Source organism: Anser cygnoides, chromosome 5 (genome assembly GCF_040182565.1).
Source record: "Anser cygnoides isolate HZ-2024a breed goose chromosome 5, Taihu_goose_T2T_genome, whole genome shotgun sequence".
Lineage (NCBI taxonomy): Eukaryota > Metazoa > Chordata > Aves > Anseriformes > Anatidae > Anser > Anser cygnoides.
In genome coordinates this window covers 60,048,596-60,069,704 of record NC_089877.1, presented here as the reverse complement: position 1 = coordinate 60,069,704, position 21,109 = coordinate 60,048,596, and the positions used below count along the sequence as shown (strand labels likewise).

Here is a 21,109-nt window from a genome sequence, read left to right as displayed (position 1 = left end):
GCCCTCGGTCCCCGCCCTGGCACAGCGATGCCCAGTTGCCCTGGGCAGCCCAGGCCCTGGTGTCACCCGAGTGCAGAGGCACGTGGCTGGACAGAGTCCCCCGGGCTCTCTTTGCACAGCTCATGGGAGCCCCCAGGGCCGTCTGCAGAAAGAGATTTGGGTGATGTAGCCTGTGGAGGCTGTGCTCCTCGTGTGCCATTCCACGTTAAGTTCTGAAAAAGTAACCCCTAGACAGTCATTGGAACAGGAGGGCTTGCAGTGGGAGGCAAGGAGAGACAGGTCCTCTGCTCCCACTGGGTCGAATCTCGAGGTTTGTTCTTGCAGCTCGTCGGAGTTACGCTGGTCCCCCAGGGCTGTTCCAGCAGGAGGGATTTGTGTTCCCTTCTCCACCTGCATTGAAGGCATGGGTGAGATTTTGACTGGGGCTGGCATGTTCCCTGCTGACGGTGCCTCCAGGCTGGAGGAGTGATGGTCAGCCTTGGGCAGCGATGGGAGAGCATCCTCCACTTTGGGTGTAGGTGTGACAGGAGCCATCCAGTGGCTCACCAGACAAGAATGGGCAGTCGTGCTAACCCTCCTGCCTTCTTGCATGCACTCACTCCCAGTCCTTCACCAGGGCTTTCCCTGGGCAAGATGAGCTCAAAGGTGATTTATTTTAGTGGCTGAAGTTTGGACCCATCAGGGAGTTGGCCTGGCCCACAGAGGAGCGGGGCAAAGACCAGGCTGTCATGGGTCCTGCCAAATGGCTGGGCAGCAGCTCTTGCATTGAGCCAGGCAGGAACTCATTCACGTGTTGTAATACGTGTAATTACATGAAATAAAAAAAATGGAATGTATAGCTCCACAGTTTCCCACAGCATTCTCCTCAAGAAACTGGCTGCTCTTGGCTTGGACTGGCGTATGCTTCGTTGGGTTAGAAACTGGCTGGGTAGCCGGGCCCAAAGAGTCGTGGTGAATGGAGTTAAATCCAGTTGGAGGCCGGTCACTAGTGGAGTCCCCCTGGGCTCAGTACTGGGACCAGTTCTCTTTAATATCTTTATTGATGATCTGGATGAGGGGATCGAGTGCACCCTCAGTAAGTTTGCAGACGACACCAAGTTACGTGCGTGTGTCGATCTGCTCGAGGACAGGAAGGCTCTGCAGGAGGATCTGGATAGGCTGGAGCGATGGGCTGAGGTCAACTGCATGAAGTTCAACAAGGCCAAGTGCCGGGTCCTGCACCTGGGGCACAACAACCCCAAGCAGCGCTACAGGCTGGGAGATGAGTGGTTGGAAAGCTGCCTGGCAGACAAGGACCTGGGAGTACTGGTTGATAGCTGAATATGATCCAGCAGTGTTCTCAGGTGGCCAAGAAGTCCAACAGCATCCTGGCTTGCATAAGAAACAGTGTGGCCAGCAGGGCTAGGGAAGTGATTGTCCCCCTGTACTCGGCTCTGGTGAGGCCGCACCTCGAGTACTGTGTTCAGTTTTGGGCCCCTCGCTACAAGAAGGACATGGAGGTGCTCAAGAGAGTCCAGAGAAGGGCAACGAAGCTGGTGAGGGGTCTGGAGAACAAGTCTTACGAGGAGCAGCTGAGGGAGCTGGGGTGGTTCGGCCTGGAGAAGAGGAGGCTCAGCTTGCACTGGTGTGCTTGCCCTGGTTCTCCATCTCAGGGAATGGCCCAATGTGCATCCTGTAGCCTGAGGGCTGGGTGGTCGTGTGAGGTAACTGGCGTTCCATCTGGATGGCCGTGTCGGTCCGACTGGGTGCTGGAGGAACAGCGGTGGAGGGGATGGCTTTCTGATGAGCGGTTCCCAAGGCTGCGCCTTCTTGCTTCCACACGCTTGAGGGAATGCGCGTTGCCGTTGGCTGAGGAGGCTGCTGGGGCTATAGCCCAGGCCTGTTGGTGAGGCAGAGCAGACGAGCAGAGCAGAACTGTCCAGGCCGCCCACTGACAGAGCCCCTCTCGTGCTGTGGGTGTGTGCTGGTTGTGCCTCCCACTGCACCCACTCCCTGCTGGCGTGCGCAGGCCGCTGGTGCTCCCTCAGGCACGTTCCTGCGGCCTCCTGCTGTTCAAGCTGGCCGCATGCTCAGTCCATACCCCCTCGTGGTTTGCCCAGCCCCTCGTGAGAGCAGTGGCCTGCCGGCTGGTGCCTCCGCCAGCACGGCTCACATGGCCCACGAGCGTCGGGGCACAGAAACTCCTTCAGGCACGACTGGGACCTTGCAGGCCTTGTGTTCTTCTCAGCACGTGGCAACTGCTGCTGTTGATGCCATTTTCAAGATGGAAAGAACCAGACCCTTTTTGCTGGTGCCCAGAGACAGGACACATGGCATTGGGCATAAAAAGCAACACAGCAGGTTCTGTCTGAACATCAGAAGGCATTTCTCCAATGTGAGGATGACTGAGCACTTGTACAGTTTCTCCAGAGAAATTGTGGAGTCTCCCACCTTGGCAGTATTCTAAAGCCATTTCGACTTGGTACTGGGCAACTGACTCTAGGTGGCCGTGCTTGAGGAGGATGCTCACAGTAAACCCTATCCTTCAGAAAAAAAAAAAGAGCAGAAGGGAGTCTGTGAGTACGTACTTTCATAGCGGCAAGGGCTGTTTCTTCTCTGTACAGCCCCTTATACTCACAGTCACGCTCGACAACTTCGTGCTGGTGCAACAGGCAGTAATACTCCTTTTTCAAGACCTGGGATCGCCAATGTCATTCAAATACCAAAAGCTCCCAGACAGCACTTCCCAGATGAAATACAGTAATAATGTGGTTAAAGAGCTCGGAAAAATTGAACAGAGCAAACTGAACTAACAGAACTAACACACAGAGGTGCACTCACATGAGCCCAAGGATTCATGCCACACAGGTGCTTGATGTGCTTGTTAGGCACAGGCATACAGCACACTGTATAGTGTACTTGTCTTTCAGTGAAGTGGTTTTGAGTCGTTAGCAGTTGAGTGACTTTGTTTTGGGAAGCGCTGTCCCCTGAATGGGGCATGGCATCACTGCAGGGATCTGCAGTGCAAACCTGCACTCCTCTGATGGACACACCTTCCTCTGCTGGTGTTTATGATGGCGTCAGGCATCACAGACTCTGCAGGCAGGACATCCATGGCAATGATGACACGCTAGATGTGCAGATGCCTGATGAGCTAGCCAGGCTGTTTTTTTTTTTTTTTTTTGCACAGCTCTACTGTGCAATATGAGCACAGGGCAGGCAGCCGAACCCTGGGCTGGAGCTACAGAATTATCAGTTTATGCATAGACCAATACAGTCAGTCTTGTTAGTCTGTGTTCAAGATGCTCAATGTAATTTTTGACAGTAAAACACTAGTTTATACTTGAATTTCTGGCATTCTATTCCTTTCCACCTGAGAGTCAGTAGATTCCCCTGTCAGGGACTGAAAGCTCCAAGCAATGCTCTGTTATTATTATTACTACCATTTTTAGCACAGTACCACTGCTGGGCAAAAATACAGACCCAGGGACACACTGTGTCAAGAGCTTTCAGATCCTGAAGTACTGAAGTAGAAGGTACCTCTAAAGCAATAAGAAGAACTGTTTAGCCTGGAGAAGTGTTGGTCTGATCCTGAATTTGTAGTGTCAGTCTGTTCATGGCATTAGCATCTATTTTCCCTGGCACTGAAGCTTGAGCAATGATGAAGCTGAGATGGGGAGAGCACACAAAGCTGGAAGGTCTGAGCCCCTACAGACAAGTGCTGAAGTATTCCCTTTCTTGGTTGGTTTGTCGTTGTGCAAATCCATTAATTCCTATGACATTTCTATAAGTCTATGAACAGCTTTTTTCTTTCTCAGAATATGACGACACCCTGTGACTCCTTTGTTTCAGTCTCTTCCCCATCACCAAGCAAATCCCCAGAACCTTTCTCTAGACACTTTTAGAAGACAACACTTCTGACTTCACCTTTTTAAAGCAGAACGCTAAAATGAAAACTCTCCTGCTACAGGGAAAAAACTTGGTGCTAACAGAGAAGTGAGATTCTGTGTGGAGGGCAGGCACGTTGAAGGTGAGAACTTGGGGAATGATCTGTTTTCAGTGGGACTGTGGTGAGACAAGGATGCTTTCTGAGACAGGATTCAAAAAGGAGCAGGAGAACAAGGGACTGAAGCACTCCTAGCTTTGCCTGTGGAACCAACTTCAAGAAGAGAGTGGCCGAGGCAGTGATGTAATAACCATGAGAGATGCTGCAATGCCTTTGTTTGATTTAAAGCTGATCTGCTTGAACTACATAGCTACAAGCACCCTTTGTAGGCATTGAAAGCTTTACCAGGAATAAAGAAAAATGAGAGGGGACCTATATGAATTGTACAGAAGGTTGATTACCTAGTTCTTAGTACGTGAAAAACTCTCAGGTGCTATGGCAGTGGCAAGAAACACGAAGCTATGTAGCTCAGTGCCTCCTCCCTCCTATCCCTAATTTTATGTACTGAGCAAGTCAGGCAAAATGGCAGCGCTGTCAGCTGCCAGTGTGGTGTTGCAGAGGTTAAGAGCACTCGAGGTTTCTCTTAGTGGTTGAACCTCTCAGATTTTGTTCAACATCTGCTTTTGATCTGGCAGTCTGTCTGTCTAAAGGGATAAAATCTCATCTTGTAACAAGTTGCAAAAATGTTTTTCACGCTGAGGGACAAAACACAAGGAACTGAAGTGAGAAGCAGCAACCTGCTTTATGCAGCAGGGAAGCACTTGGCAAAGATGTAATTTATAAATGAAAGAGATGCCGAGGTGGTTTTTTTGTTTGCATGTTGTTGTTATAATTGGTTCTGCTGACTTTTTCTGGAAGAAAACTTGGGACATTGTAGGACAGCTCTTCTCTAACTGATTTCTGTTGAAAATGTGACATAACTGCACAAGATGCGGTGGGATGAATTCGCAGATTTTCAAAGTTCATTTTACATTTGTTGTCAAAGTAAAGGAAGTCTGAAGTGAACATAATTGTAAGTGATAGGACTCCAGTAATTATACATCATTTTAAACTCTTGATGTGATAGAGGTTGCTCAGGGCAGGTCTGCGTGCAGTTACTCTTGTTTGAATTAAACTGGGATTGTAAAAAAAGTAGAAGATTGTGGAAACTTTTATTTCAGTTTAGCTCTCATTTATGTGAACTCAGCTGGATTATAAAAAAAAAAAAAAAAAAGCTGGTTATAAGGTTTTCCCTGAGCTTTTTTTCTTCAAAGAAAACTTAGTTGTTTTCAAACAGCAGAAAAGTGCTGATAATGATACAGGTTTGTTTCTGTTTACTTTTGTTTTGGTGTGGAATATAAACAAACCACTGAGCTTCAGCTTAGGTTTGGCCTCACCCAACCCACTTCAGGTTGTTTAAACTAACTTGCAGTTTAAGGACGGCTGGAATTTAATGCTGAAGTTGTCAGGGCGCAACAAGGGCTGGGGGCCCCAAAGGGTGGTGGGTCAGGGCCTCGTGGCCAGGACACATCCCACCTCCCCAGCAGGAGCAGGGCAGTGGGGCAGCCCCAACCCTGGGTGTCAGGCAACTCCCTGGGGACAGACTGAGGCTGGGACACGAGCCCGCTGCAGGAGGTTGGTGCAGGATTAACAAAATCATGGCCAGGCATACGCACGGCTGCAACCTTCTGGGGCTGGAGTACTCATCCTTCCTCATTAACAGAACAAATCACCTTAGGTGCCCAGGGTGTGCTTTGCATTGTCAGAGGACACCTGGTCTAGAGACATCCCAGCCTTGCTCACGTGTCTAGGCACAAGAACTTACCCTGGCTATGTAATCAAATCTCTTTATTTCTGCTGACCGATATTGGACAAACAAATCTGCTTGTTACTTATCAGAGTTATGAAATGGTAAGTAGCAAGCACCAAAATCCTAGTAAAGCAAAGGGATAACTTGTTGCTTTGATGTTATTACCAAACAATAAAAATGAGTGAGCAAAGCATGCAAGTTTCCATCTGAACTTATATGATTACAAAATTTTTGATGATCTTCCTGTCACCCTTGCTTACAAGAAGTACTAGTTTCTTTTAGCAATACCTCCAGAATGCTTGTTCGATGTTTTATTCTTAATTTGATTTTAAAGCCAACAGCTCATGGTAAACTTATATACCAAGGCTTCAACTAAAGCTAAGTGTCCATTCAGATTATAAAATTTGTTAAAGCCCGATTCATTTGGGTTGGATGAGTGTCCTAAGTTAAAATGATATATAGTGCCTCAAATGTGATTTGGGAGACTGCAACCGGTGTACGTGAATGCCAAAACAATTCCATGTTATTACATTTTTACAGTCGTATCAAAACCAAATGATTTGTGTAGCTAAAGATGTAATGACACATTAAAAAAAGCAAATGCAATCTCTAGTCATAGGATGTGAGAGCACAGTTAATGGTCGGTGTTAACAGCACCAGTGTGATGGGAAAGCAGGGGAAAAGCTTCAGCTTTTAGAATAGTTCAGTTGGAAGGGACCTTTAAAGATCACCTAGTCCAACTGCCTGACCACTTTAGGGCTAACCAAAAGGTAAAGCATGTTGTACAGTTTGCCCAGAGAGATCGTGGAGTCTCCCACCTTGGCAGTATTCTAAAGCCATCTTGACATGGTACTGGGCAACTGACTCTAGGTGGCCCTGCTCGAGGAGGACAATCACAGACAAAGCGTTTGTTCAAGCAAGGTGTTTATTGCTGAGGCCAAAGCTCCCAATGGAATGGAGCCTCCAAGGGGACGGGCAGTGCCTGCCCAGTTGGTATCGGCAGTCTCTGCGTCAAACGTCCATGAAGCAGTCTCTTGAGCTGCGTGAGGTCTGGCTCCCCACAGAGTGGTAAGAGTTGATCACCTGCTGTCAGCAGAGTGCCCTGTCTGTGCACGAAGGCCTCTTTCAGTGTCCATAGATCATCAGTCTTGTGAGGCGATTGCGCAGCTCCTGGAACTCTTCCAGCATGTGGGTGTAGGCACGTGTGTCCTGCTCCAGGTGCTCGAAAAGGTTGACTGGGCCAGAAAGTTGGAAGGCTGGTGGCAGGGCAATCACATCGGGCACCATCTCGTTGCCAAAGAAGAAGTGGTTGAGGCGTTTCTCTTCCAGGCAGCAGTGCAGGTACCGAATGATATCATCCAGCCGCAGCAGAAAATCCTCCCTGTGCCACGTTTCCAAGGGGACGGAGGTCAGGAGGTGCATGACAACAGTTTTGATGACATAAGTGGAAATGCTTGTGCCCACCAGCATACGGGCGCAGATCTGCATGCACTTGAGGTGTAAGCTGTAGAACCAGGCTTCGGCGTTTATGTGCTGGAAGAACTTCCTCTCTGCAACCGCACAGCTCTGTGGCCACGTTGTGCTGGGGGTGATGATGGCCTCCGTCCTCTGGCTGCTCAGGAAGATGTCTGAATTGCCTTGCTGAACCCCAAAGATTATCTCAATGGTGAGGTTTCTCTTGGTAGCATTTGTCATCTGGAACTTGCAGGAGCGGGCGGAAGGTAGCACTTTTACATTGTAAAGGTGCGACTGAGGCATAACCACCCAGGCTGTTTTCACAAAGTTCTGGAACCACCTTGCAGTCTTCTCCGCATCTAGGTAGGAGTCGGTGCAGAGGGTGTCTAGGAGGCTCGGCTCCTGATTTTTCAGCTCATCCTCAGAATGGTGGAGGAAGCACAGCATGTCCTCAAAGGCCTGCTCCCTCGCGCACGTGCACTCCAGCTCGACACGGATAGAGGAGTTCCTCGCCAGGATATCGTCCTCTTTGCCCAGCTCCAGGTGGAAGGAGTGCCCACGGGGGGCTGTCATGGGCACAAGTAGGCGGTAGACAGTGTCGTTCTCACGGGGACTCCAACCTTCAAAGGCACTGCCCACTCCGATGGCTGACTGCAGCTCCGGAAAGAAACTCTCTTGAAAGATCGAGCTGTAGGCATTCAGGAGGTCTTCCACCACCTCCGCCACCTGATAGCATCTGATGGTTGGATTTGGAAGTGGCCAGTAGATGCGCTGACTTACATAATCAGCCAGATCGTTTGCATCATTGGGGTTTGGTTGTGGCCTTTGTTGCTCTTCCTCCTCCTCTTCGCTACTGGAGCTCTCCTCCTCCTCTTCGCCACTGGAGCTGTCCTCCTCATCGCTGGAGCTCTCCTCCTCACTGCTGCTGTCAGGCTCTCGGATCCTTCTAAGAATCCGCCACAGGTACCAGAAGAAAAGGACAAGCACGCCAATGCTGAACCAGAACTGCCAGCGCTGCAACACAGACAAGAGCACGGCTTGCATGGCATCGCGCCTGTGGTGCTCCCGGTCCCTCTTCTCAATTTCCAACAGGAGCTGCATCATGCCCTCCTGCAGCATCTCCGCACGCTGCTGTATGTGCTCATTTGCATCTGCATCTAATTCATCGCCGACCTTCTGCGGGCCAAAACCCAGGAACGTCAGGACGAAAAAAAGTGCCGAAGCCATGGTCTGAAAGAGGTGAGAGAGAAGCGGGTCAGTGGGGCTGGGTGGGAGCTACGGCAGGAGCCGCAGACCCCTAGGGTCAGGTAGGAGAGGGGGCGAAGGGGCTGGGAAGGCAGCAGGGACTGTGGGCAGTGCTGGCGGCGACAGCCGCGAGCCCTGCCCTGAGCGGCTGAGTCCTGGCCGCAGGCTTAGCAAGCCCTTGGGAGGCCAGCATTTGTGCCCCAGCCCTGGCCTAGCCCCATCTTCCCCCTGGTACTGCACTCACCGATGGCTCAGGCCAAAATGCAGCAGCGCTGCCTGCGGCTGCCTTAAAAGCCGCCCCCCCATTGTGACACGTCTTCTTCCCCCATTGTGACACGTCTTCTTCCCCCATTGTGACACGTCCTCTGATGTCACCTGCGCCCCCGCCCCGCCCTCGGTCCCCGCCCTGGCACAGCGATGCCCAGTTGCCCTGGGCAGCCCAGGCCCTGGTGTCACCCGAGTGCAGAGGCACGTGGCTGGACAGAGTCCCCCGGGCTCTCTTTGCACAGCTCACGGGAGCCCCCAGGGCCGTCTGCAGAAAGAGATTTGGGTGATGTAGCCTGTGGAGGCTGTGCTCCTCGTGTGCCATTCCACGTTAAGTTCTGAAAAAGTAACCCCTAGACAGTCATTGGAACAGGAGGGCTTGCAGTGGGAGGCAAGGAGAGACAGGTCCTCTGCTCCCACTGGGTCGAATCTCGAGGTTTGTTCTTGCAGCTCGTCGGAGTTACGCTGGTCCCCCAGGGCTGTTCCAGCAGGAGGGATTTGTGTTCCCTTCTCCACCTGCATTGAAGGCATGGGTGAGATCGTCAATAGAGGTTGGTTAACATTTCAATGTAGAGCTTAGTGATGTGGTTTAGTGGAGGACTTGTTAATGTTAGGTCAGAGGTTGGACTAGATGCTCTTGGAGTTCTCTTCCAACCTAGATAATTCTGTGATTCTGTGAAAGCATAAACTGTGATTCCCAAAACTGATATTGAAATAATGTTGAGAATGAGCATGGTGTTGCAGGAAGAAAAATAACTATGAAACTACACCAGGTAAAGATGAAGGGACGGAAACACTGTTTCAAAAGGAAAATATTATGGTGTCTAACCTTTTTTTTTTTTTAACATAAGATATAAAGCCTCCAAAATAAGTTACACACAACATGCTTTGTAGTGCTGAAATGCCACATGAAAAGTTAGATCTCAAGCCCAGTTCCATTCATGTCAGTTTCTCAGCATCTGTTATGAAGCTGTTTTTTGCTGATGGCTCTGTCAACCTCTGGCATTCTGAAGGTGCACTCTGCCAAAGGCTCTTTGGATGGAGCTAAGCTGGAAGCATTGGGCCTGAAAATGAAGATTATGATGCTTGAGATCTCTCAATTCGGAATGGGAGGTGCAAGGACACAGAGGTTGCCAGGAGGATATGAAAGTCTTACTAAATATCAGTGAATATTCCAGGATCTGAATCAAAATGTAATCTCTTGCTGAAGTGAATCTTTCTGCAACACATTTTGAAAATTTAAATAAAGATTTTTCTTTGGAGAAAAGAAGTCTGAAACCAAGAAGGAAAACACTAGCTCCTGAAATATGTGTGGGTGACAAGGAATTTACAGTTAAGATACCTAGATACCTAAATCCTAAAAACCAAAACTTAGAATTTCATGCTGTAGTAGGAAAACTGTCAGAAAGTGACTTTGATTCCGATGTGGAATCAGAAAGTTCCTACTGAAAAAAGTCAATTTTTACTAATGAAAATATAATTCAAAAAAACAGGTATTAAATATCCCAAAGGAGAAGCTTCAATTGAAATGAGGAGCCCTAAACTAGTGCTCATTTGTGGAAGGAAGAAAAATAAAATTGGAAAGTCTTCAGATGAAGATTAAAATGCTTAAATTCCAGAAGCCAAGGTTTGGAATCTCTCTGATGTTGAAAGAAGTCTGGAAAAGCCTCAGGTAGGCATTCCTTTTGCCAAAACATAAACTGGAAAAATATTCCTGAATACACCTTTCCATTGCCATATGCAGCCACTGAAATTTCACTTTCACTGAAATTCAAAATGGAGGGGTTCCAAAGTTAGGAGAATGTGTGAAGAGTTCTGACATTAGCTTGCCAAATTTAGGAGGAGATATTTTATTATCTGCAGAGAGAACAGGGAGTAGGGTGAATTTTCCCAGACATGAAACCTGTGTAGACTTAAACATGTTGCTGAAGGATAAAAATGCATATTTCAGAATATATAGTGTCTTCAGCAGCATTGCCTAAAACAGAAATAAGTGCTTTAAAAACTAACAGACAACAGCTTACCAAATAAGGCCCCTGCACTTGCTTGGACTCCTCAAGAGCACAAAGTCAAATCATAGGATACGGATGTCCACAAAGTAGAAAGCACCACTGAGTTAGAGACTTCAGGAGTAGTTTAAACCATCATCAAATGAGAATACTGGGTGTGAAAAGCATTAAAAAATAGATGTTAGTCTTCCAAAGAAAGACATAGACATTCAAAGTAAAGAGCCAGCAATTAAAACAGGAAAGATTATAGGTGAGTTGAAAATTATGGAAGAAGATGGGCAAGGACACCAATTCAAAAGATCTAGGTGTGAATGATCATAGAATCATAGAATGGCTTGGATTGGAAGGGACCTTAAAGATCAACTAGTTCCACCCCCTGCCTTAGGCAGGGACGCCACCCACTAGATCAGGTTGTCCAAGGCCCCATCCAACTTGAACACCTCCAGGGATGGGACATTCACAACTTCTCTGGGCAGCCTGTTCCAGTGCCTCGCTACCCTTACAGTGAAGAATTTCTTCCTAATGTCTAATCTAAATCTATCCTCTCTTAGTTTAAGACCATTCCCCCTTGTCCTATCATTGTCTACCCAAGTAAAGAGTCTTTCTCCATTCTTTTTATAAGACCAAGTATTGAAAGGCTGCAATGAAGTCTTCCTGGAGCCTTCTCTTCTCCAGGATGAACATCCCCAGATCTCTCAGCCTTTCTTCACAGGAGAGGTGCTCCAGCCTTCTGATCTGTAGCAGGGATTAGAAAACGATGCCTCTGTTGCAGCTAAGCTGAAAGATCCAAAGGTAGAAATTTCAGGACTGAAAATGGATGTGAAAAGTGCTAGAGCAGCTCCCAAAATAGAATTTCAAGTGGAAAGTGTTGAAAAGGACATGTCTGCAGGAGTGGAAGTGTGTATAGAAGAGAGAGCACAATAAATCTTATTTCCTAAAGAAAAAACGGAAAGTGAAAAGTTTGAGGTTGATGAGGCCTTGTCTGATGTTCCAGTTAATTAAACTTTCATTATGTTCTCAGCAAGAACTGAACTAATCTTGTTGGAGGAAGAGAAAGGTAGTTAATCAAGTATTCCTGGAGATACAACCAAATGAGTGTTTTCTCAGTCTCCAATGAAAGTAAAATAATAACATACCAATGCAGGAAAAAAAAGTCTGTGTTCTTAATTTTCCAGGAACTGATAATGAAACAAAACCTGAACTTGATATTTAAGAAAACACTTTGTTGTTATGGAATTTACCTAATAGCTATATTGATTAGTTCATATCTGCCCAAAAGGAAATAAGCCAACACTACTATCTGATGAAAAGTCCACCTAATGACAGCACGGCTTCTAGATATGGTGGTAATGCTTAGAAACAGAACTGAGACTTTTGACCTATTTCAAACTTGAATTTTATGGGTGTGCATGTGCAGTCATACAGCTTTATTGTAATTTTGCATCCTTTTCATTCTTAACACAGGGAAGGCAGATAACTCAATACACTGAGAAATTGGTTTGTAAAAGACGTGTATTTGATTATCACACCATCTTTAATTAATATGTTCTTCATTCCTACATCTTTGAGGTAGGGTCAAATTTAAAGAGACCTGGTGGCAGCTTGTGCTCTTCACAGGCTCTCTTAAGAGACTTAGTGCAAGTATTAGGCATGTATCATTTACTTGGATCATGCAATCTTTCTTTGAAGTTTTTTCCAAAGTTTACATGTTACTGTGCATTAGGCCCAAAATTAACATGTCAGACAGCAACAGCACACACCAGAAGTGAGAAAAAGATTTGTGAACAAACGAAGAAAACAAAGACCAGGCAAATAAAAAGTATGAAAAGAAGGACAGTTATATAACGGCAGTTCATGTCTGCTTGTAAGGCAGTCTCCATGTGAAGCTTGCCCAGAAACTCTGCCCTACCAAACAATTTATTCAGCACTTGCATATTTAAAAAGTTTTCTTTTTCTCCTTATTCCTGCAAAATTTACCCCTATTTTCTTTTGCAGATTACAGTGAAGATATAGCTTCAAGTGCCATTGAGAGGAGCACATACATGGAAAATGCTTTTGTTGGTTCAACATGTAACTTCTCAGAAAGGTTTTCAAGTTGATTCACCATTCACATGTGCTTATTGCTTGACGACAGGAAAAATCTGTCCAGAAGTTGTTCCTGCATATGGTATTAATACAGCATATGATCAATTTCATTTGTTGGAACAGGACAATAAATCTGTGAAATTGAGCTAGTAAAAACCAGCTGTGGGAGTTCTACTTTGCAAAAAAAAAAAAAAAAAAAGTGATTAGTGAATGGAAATCTCAAAACACTAAGCAGAATCTAGAACATGGGAGAAGGGAGCACTAAAAGCAACTGTGTCTGCTAAGTATGTTTGCATGTATATGAATACTCACAAAATGTCAGTGTTGTCTGTTGATACAACTACATGCCTTAAAAGTCTGCCTTAATAACGGCATGTATTGGCTTGTAATGATGGCCGTCCCTGTATGGCCTTAGGGGTGGAAATTGCCAGGGCCAACTGCCATGAGGAAGGGAACACTGGGGCCTGGCACAACAGCATCGTGGCAGGGCAGGGGCCAACCTCCTGGTGCTGGATGCTCTTGGGGCCCTTGGTTTACTTGGCAAGGTTTTGGTTGCAGGGTGCTGCAGGGGTGGCTTCTGTGAGAAGAATCCAGGAGCTGCCCCATGTTAGATAAGGGCCAGTTTCAGTTGTCTCTAAAGGGACCCACCACTGGACAGAACTGAGCCAATAACCAATGTTGTTTGCACCTCTGTGAGAGCAGATTTCAGAAAGGGAAAAAACCTGCTGTGCAAAAGCAGCTGGAAGAGAGGAGTGAGAACGAGCCCTGAAGCCCCCAAGGTCAGTGCAGAAGGAGGGCAAGGGGTGCAGCAGAAGTTCTCCGGTGGCCTGTGGAGAGGCCCCTGGTGGAGCAGGCTGTCCCCCTGCACCCATGGGTCCCACACGGAGCAGATCTCCACGCTGCAGCCCGTGGAGGAGCCCCCGGTGGAGCAGGTGGATGTGGCCCGGAGGAGGCCGCGGCCTGTGGAGAGCCCCCGCAGGAGCAGGCCCCGGGCCGGAGCTGCAGCCCGTGGAGAGGAGCCCACGCAGGAGCAGGGGGTCTGGGGGGAGCTGCCGCCCGTGGGGGACCCGTGCTGGAGCAGTTTGCTCCTGGGGGATGGACCCCATGGTACGGAGACATACCTGGAGCAGTTCTTGAAGAGCTGCTGCCTGTGGGCAGCCCCCGCAGGATCAGTTCGGGAAGGACGGCATCCTGTGGGAGGGACCCCACATGGAGCAGGGGCAGGGAGTGACCGTGACTTAAAAAGATGGTGACCATAAGTCCCTTAAAGAAATGAGTTTAACCAGTGATGAGAAACTGACTCTTAGAAGCTGCTAGTGAAGGAAAAATGCGTCCTATATTTAGATACAAAGCAACGTAATGCAGTGCTACCTGATGAAGAGGCAATGAGGATTTGCCTACTACAGATGTGGATTTGGAGGGATGTAGTTTATCGAGGGGAGCTTGCTGTGAAACAATATTGGATGTTCTAAACATTACCCCCTAACAGCTGCTGGTATGTTTCAGCAGTTGAAAATGGACTTTCAACTGCATGTTTGAGCTATGGTCTGGTACACAGAACATACCTCACTTGGAGTGAACGCAGATTTAAAGTATGCATTAAGATATCTGAATGGAAGAAGTGGAAAAACAGTTTGTTTCTGAGGTCAGGTTTGTAAGAGAAGTGTGTTGGTTTCTCAGCTGATGTGACATCATCCCCAATGGATTTAAGGAATAGTTACTAATGTCAGGTTGATGTTAGTGTGTCTTCAAATGCAAGGCTTTTTCTAGAAATGGAATTTTGCTTTGAAACCTCTGAGTAGTACAAGTTGGACCAATCATAGTTATGTTGAAAAATGCCTACAGACACCTGAAAACCTTACTGGAGATGATTTATGGTCTTGGAAAAGAAAGATATATATAAGGGAAAAAAAAAGCATCTGTCCCTTCTCTGTTCAGGAGCAATACTCTAAAAAGGAAGATCTTATCAGGCAAGAGAAAAAACATTAATTAGAAGTGGTGACGCTATGCTTATTTTTGATGCTTCAGTGAAAATATACTAAATAAACCATGTATTCTGAACCTGTGATACTGAGCATTGCACATTCACTCTCCTAAAGGCTACTGAATGCCGTGTGAAATAAAAAAGTAATGAGGCTGACAGGAGTCCACGTCCCTTTCTGGATAACTTCATTAAGCTACACCAGAATTGGCACTCTTACCATGAAAGCAGTAGTTGCACATATGCGGGCCTGTATCAAGAAGGAAGAAATGGGTGTTGCTTTGGCTTGCAGATTAACACTGTCTTTATCTGGAGAGAAAAGGGGAGTAAAAGCACCGGAACAGTTATTGTCTTTGGCCTTGCTGGCATCTTTTAGTTGTTTTGCTTTTGTTTATGTGCTACAGAGCTTCTCATAAATGGGAGGAAACTGGACTGGAAGGGGCTGGGCTTACCCTGCCCTAAGGCAGGTTCAGGTATGTGTTTCTCTGCCTGACAGGACTGGCACACGTGTGCTTTGGGAGCCACAACTGATAATGATCTGCATCACTGCCAGCAGTACTTGCTGTGGCTGTTCTCTTGCTGGTTTGTACTACGTTTTTTCTGCACTGATGTCAGTGCCAGCTCTTCAGAGAGTGGGGGTCTGGCCATGCTTTTGCCATGAGCCCAGGTTACAAGGACCAAAATGAAGCATGACCAGACTCATGCTTAAATGCCATGTCCCCAGATGGTTTCTGCTATTGTCTGTCTCAGTGGGGACCGGAAAGCTTTACAAAGCCTGCCCCACTCCTCCAGCTCTCCTGCTTGCTTGAAAAGATATTTCAAGTTGAAAGGGAAGAGTGATTTCTATCCCCCGCTTCCTTGCAGTTACATAGCTTAAGCCACAATCTGCCTGTCTTTCAAAATTCAGTTTGTAGAGATTAATATTAGAATACTTAACATCAACATGAGTGGGGACCTGTCTATGTCCTGTTCTAACTTCCACTCCCCATCATCTACGGCATAGCTGATAAAAGTATTTTATCCTGAAAATAGTGGCAAGATCTATGTGGGTCCTGTTTCTATGCGGGGAAGAAAAGCCCCAGCTCCCATTAATGTCAGTGGAAATTGTTAGATGTCATAGCAGGCACCATTGTTATGTTAAATATGAGTGTTGCTACCTCTCTTGCAGCAATAAATATTAATGTTTGTAATGCCACAGGTTGTGTCATTCGTGAATTTTAACGTGCCCAGCAGAGCTCCCTAAAGCTGAATTACTCTGCAGAATCCGTAACAATCTAAAGCCTTTTCTTTCTGGTAGTTTAGAAGAATAATCTTGTGCTGCTGCTGAAGCTGTTGGTTTTCAAGGCTTTCATCGCCTACAGAGAAATCATGTTTGACACAATACTGTAGTTATTGAGAACATTGGCTATATTACACAGCACACCTAATATATCAAACTCCACATATTCCTGGATGCAGACAAGATAATGTCTTAATCTTTTTCTGAGTCATGCTGGACAGCTACATCATTTGTAGAGACCACCAGAATTACGGTGGATAGGGCAAAAATATAATAGAACTTGTTTATATATCAAGTCTTCCTTTCTTCCTTTCATTATTCTAAGACTTTAGCACTGTTGCATTGACTGTTGAACCAGCTGGTACTTGCCATTAGTAACAACAGGATGCTGGAAGAAATAATCCTCTAGTTTTGGTCCAGTTTTCTCTCATTCCTAAAAATATTCTTCTTGAAAATAAAAATATGCTCCGTTGTGGCTGTTATTGTCATATGTGGACCTTTTGTAGTGGCAGCTCTGCTCTTTAGGAGACAAGCATACTTAAGCAATGTGGAAGTGTGCAAGAAGACAAGCGTGAGGACTGTTATTAATGGTGACTTAATTCACACTGATGCGTCCACGCTTCTAATTGCTCTGACTCTCATTCCTACCTTTTAGGAGATATGGCAAGAATTTGTTACGTATTAAAGGATCCTTGCCCATGAGGAAATCATTTGCATCAAAACAGTAGATTTTACCAAAGAAGGCTGCTGCTGGAGTGAAGCAAACTCTGTTACCTGTTTGCCAGGCTAAACTTCATGTGGGAATTACTTGGGATGAGGGTGGCCTTGGGTGGGGGTGGTTCATGATCTGAATGAGGCTTAAGGAGAATAGGACCATTGTGGTTTTTTTTTCCTTTTTTTTTTTTTTTTTCTCCTTAGGAGACTGTGTTCCTCATCAAGAAATACAGTGTGTATCTAATAAATTAAAGATTTATTAAGAATCCCCCTAAGAATATTCAGAATGTGATGAAAATTAATTCATTATTCATTAGTAAAACTGTTTAGATTTGGGAAGTGTTTGTGGTTTGGATTAATGGGCAAAGTTATTGAAATAGCACTCTTGGTTAAGCAATCTGCTAAACTGCTGCAGTAAGGAGATCGTCATCTGCCTGCGTGCAGTTTTCTCCTGTTATTTGGAGGTAATTGCATTCCAGCTGCTCTGAGTTCTTTGCTGATATCTTATGTTTTAAGCAGTCTGTATGGTATTTTTCTTCAAAGAACAATGTCTCCTTTCTGCTTTACCAGTTTGCTCGCACAAAGCAAACACATCAGATAGTGGTTAACATTTGAGAGTGATGACTTTGTTTTCTGTAGAGTTCATAAGTGCACAAGGCAACTCCTTGCTGAGACTTTTATGCTGTGTAAGGCACCTCCCATGGTGCTGGAAACATCTGATGCATGGTGTAAATGCTGTCCTTCGTAACATCCCTGTATGCAGCCTTATGCCTAGGACCATTCTCTGTCCCTGGTCCCCACTTCCACTATGGTTTGTATCTCACTGAACTGGTATTGTCTGCTTGTCAAAGTTATATTGGTCTAAGCTTGCCGAGATACACTCCATGGTTTTGAAGCCTTCTTTCTGGGGCTTATATTATCATCGCTTGGGAATTTTGCTCCACTATAGATTCAGGGTCTTCTCTTTTCCCTTTCCTTTTCTGAGTGAAATGCTTCTGATGTTTCACCATTCGTGGACAAAAAGGCTTCAGTTTTCAGGAAACCTTGGAAATCCCCAGCACCCTTACCCCAACCCTCATGATTTGGCAGTGGAGAGAGATTATTTTAACCCAACACTTTCTCATTTGGATTTCCAGTGTCTGTATTTCCCGGAATTTGTCATTGCCTCAGTGGTATTGTTTTGGTCTCTCCTGGTCTCCTGACTTTCCCTCAGGGTTTAATAAAACTTACAGCTTAATATTTTCTCAACTCCTTGGATGCCCTTAACAATCACTTTTAAGGCATAAATATACACTAATCATTTTCAATTCTATTTTGTTCCTTTTATATCCTTCAAGCAGAAAATGGATATGGTCTTTTAAGAATGTTTATATGGAATTGGAAAGTTTATTGAAATGTATTTTGACTCAAAACTAAAATATCCTTTGCTGGATATGTATCTCCCAGGCTATGTGAGTACTTGCTCTCTCTTAGGCCTAAATTCTGCAAGCATTTATGCATGTGTTTAATTTTACTAATTGACTTCACTGGGACAGTCCCTGCATAAGCAGTTGAGGAGTCAAAGTGTTAACCAGATTTCTGAAGCTGTGTCCTTCATTTTATGCAATTTCTTTCTACTACAAGGTCTAGTAAAGTCTTTGTGGAGAGCAGTACAGCCCTTGCAGCTGTTTAAAGTGTGCTACAGAACAGAAGTCTGAAAAGACTCTCTCTTGAGGTCTCTGAGGAGCAGAGGTGGGCCTTTTAGCTTTCTAGGTGGCCACCTGGGAACGTGGGACTTTGTGATGTGTTCCCGTAGTCCAGAGTTACCGGTCAATAAGTTACCAGACTAGGAGAAATGTGTGAGACATCTGCTGTGGGAGACTTCTGCCCAGTGCATGATACTTGCCTGAAGTGGTGTGCAACAGAGGTGTTCCTGCCTTCTGAGAGAGAGTAGGATTGATCCCTGGCATAGGATGACCCCTGGAGCATGTGCAGGGATTCATCTTCCCTTCACTGAATCCCTGAGTTCACAGAATCAATCACACACTGGTTGAGGTTGGCAGGGACCTCTGATGGTTTTCTGGCCCAAGCTCCTTCTCAAGCAGGGCCACCCAGAGCAGGTTGCCCAGGCCCATGCCCAGATGGCTTTTGAAGATCTCTAAGGGGGAGACCCCACAGCCTCTCTGGGCAACCTGTGCCAGTGCTCCATCACAGACACAGTAAGGACCTGCTTCCTGATGGCTAGATGGAACCTCTTGTGTTCCAGTTTGTGCCCATTGCCTCTTGTCCTGGCACTGGGCACCACTGATAAGAGCACAGCTTTTTGTACCCTCCCTTCAGACATGGATAATATCCCCCCAAGCCTCCTCTTCTCCAGGCCGACCAGTCCTAGATGTCTCAGCTTTTCCCCACAGGAAAGGTGTTCAAGTCCCTTCAGCATCTTGTGGTCCTCCATTGGACACTTACTAATAATTCAAGAGGAAAGAGGTCTGAGCCCGATGTGGGTACATGGTCTCCTGTTCGTTCTAGTCCAAAGAGAAGCTGAAAGTTATTTATTTCCCTATTTTACACATAGAAGGAGATGCCAATTGTTTTGTGGTTTACTATAGGAGTGACAACCTAATTCCTTGATCACCTGGAGAGAGTTAAGCCCTCCATCCTTGAGAGAGAGGAGCGATGAGTGAAAAATCTGGCCCATGTGTCTCTGTCATCTTCTGGCCTTGAGATAACTATATGTAGGTCTGCTTTTTTCTTTTTTTTTCCCCATCATTTTATTATTTTTATTTTATTTTATTTTACTTTATTTTATTTATTATTATTATTATTTTTCCAAAGGGGAATGCATGAGTGCATGATAAAACAGGAGAAAGAAAACGTTGATGCTTTCCAAACACAAACCTCCAAACATAGGCTTGGAACAAGTTAAGTGGTACTTGTACAGTAAAAATAGTGCTTGGATTTCTCCTCATTCCTTTGCAAGCTGTGTCTGTGTACACATGCACAGCTATTGCAAGCTCAGTACTAAAGTGGATCACTTTAAAGACTAAAAGATTCTTTTCTGAATTAAATCAATCATAAAAATATGGCATCTTCTGGGGATGCTTTCAGCCATCCCTCAGCATCAAAATCCTGAATTCAGCAAGTTTTTTCAAGTGTGCAAGTAATTCCGTTTCTTTTTTGGAAGCTGTTTAAAGTGGGTGCTTAACTTCTGCAGCATGGGAGTAGTCTTGTCTCATTAATTTTTAGCCCACTTCTACTTCACACACACACAAAAAGGGGTTATAGAAAAGTGATGAATAGCTTGCTTTCTCAGAATACATCCCTTGAGTTTATGGGGCTGTTCATTTCTGTACCAGTGATAGATCTTGAGTTCTTGCTTTCTATGTTATAAGCAGAATTATTATTATGGGAAAATGACAGTAACTGATGAATGGGTAACTTTATCAAGATTGTTTTCATCATGCCTCTATGAAGAGTAATCTGTAATTAGAGAGCTGTATTGAAGGCTTTAGTCTGGAATCATTCCACATCTTCTTTGACAGGCAGGCTTGTTAATATCTTAATTTTAGCTTTGTGATTGCCCCTTGCTAAATCCATGCCTTACTGTGCAGTTGTTAGTCTGATCTTTTTTTTTTCTGTTCTCCTTGTCAATTAGTAGACGACCAAAGATAAGAGTGTGAGTTCAATAAAATTCAGAACCCTGAAAAGGTTAAAATCTTTAATCTCAATTTACATACATTTTGGAAATCCTTTGGAAAATAAGAAATGAGAGGTTTTGTGGTTTGTTTTTTTTTTTTTCAGAAATACTTGAAATTTGACAAGTGCTGTAAAAAAAAAAGCTGGTTACAGTTTATTGGCTATTGCAGGTTTATTGGCTATTTCATCAACAGCAGTGAAAGATCTAAATGGATTTTAGCAGCTAAAATGTCACTGTGAGCTTTTCCCCTTTATAGACTTTAAATTTACTTAGGCAATTATTTGAGGCTGTTTGCAAGATTAGAAAAGCAATGCTTTCTTATTGGCTTGCATGAAAGTTTGTTGTCTAAAATTTTCTTTTTTTTTAAAATGACATCTAAAAACTGGTTTTCCTAGATAGGTCCTGGAGTAGAGCTCTGCTGAAGGCCACAGCAGTGCTGAGAAGCAAAGTGTCTTCGTACCTGGCACTTGCTCCTCCACACATTTGAGATGGGCTCCTGGCAATCCTGCGGGGTGGCAGATTCTTCTTCTGTTGTGTTGCTTCCTTGTGCTCTCTTTCCACTCTCCAACAGTAGATGGGGATGCTATATTGGCAGAACAGATCCTCTCTACTGTTTCAAAATGCCACAAAGAAGTAATTCTACAGTTATTTAATTCAGACTATGGACAAAAATGTAAGCCCCCATCC

The 21,109-nt window shown here is 45.4% G+C and overlaps 1 protein-coding gene across 1 annotated transcript; it reads right to left on the bottom strand.

The window, feature by feature from the left end:
* Positions 1-6,839: 6,839 nt before the first annotated feature.
* LOC136790976 (inositol 1,4,5-trisphosphate receptor-interacting protein-like 1) lies at positions 6,840-8,293 on the bottom strand. Its single transcript, XM_066998316.1, has one exon. It carries the CDS (start codon positions 8,286-8,288, stop codon positions 6,840-6,842), a length of 1,449 nt encoding a protein of 482 aa, XP_066854417.1. The 5' UTR covers positions 8,289-8,293.
* Positions 8,294-21,109: the final 12,816 nt, after the last annotated feature.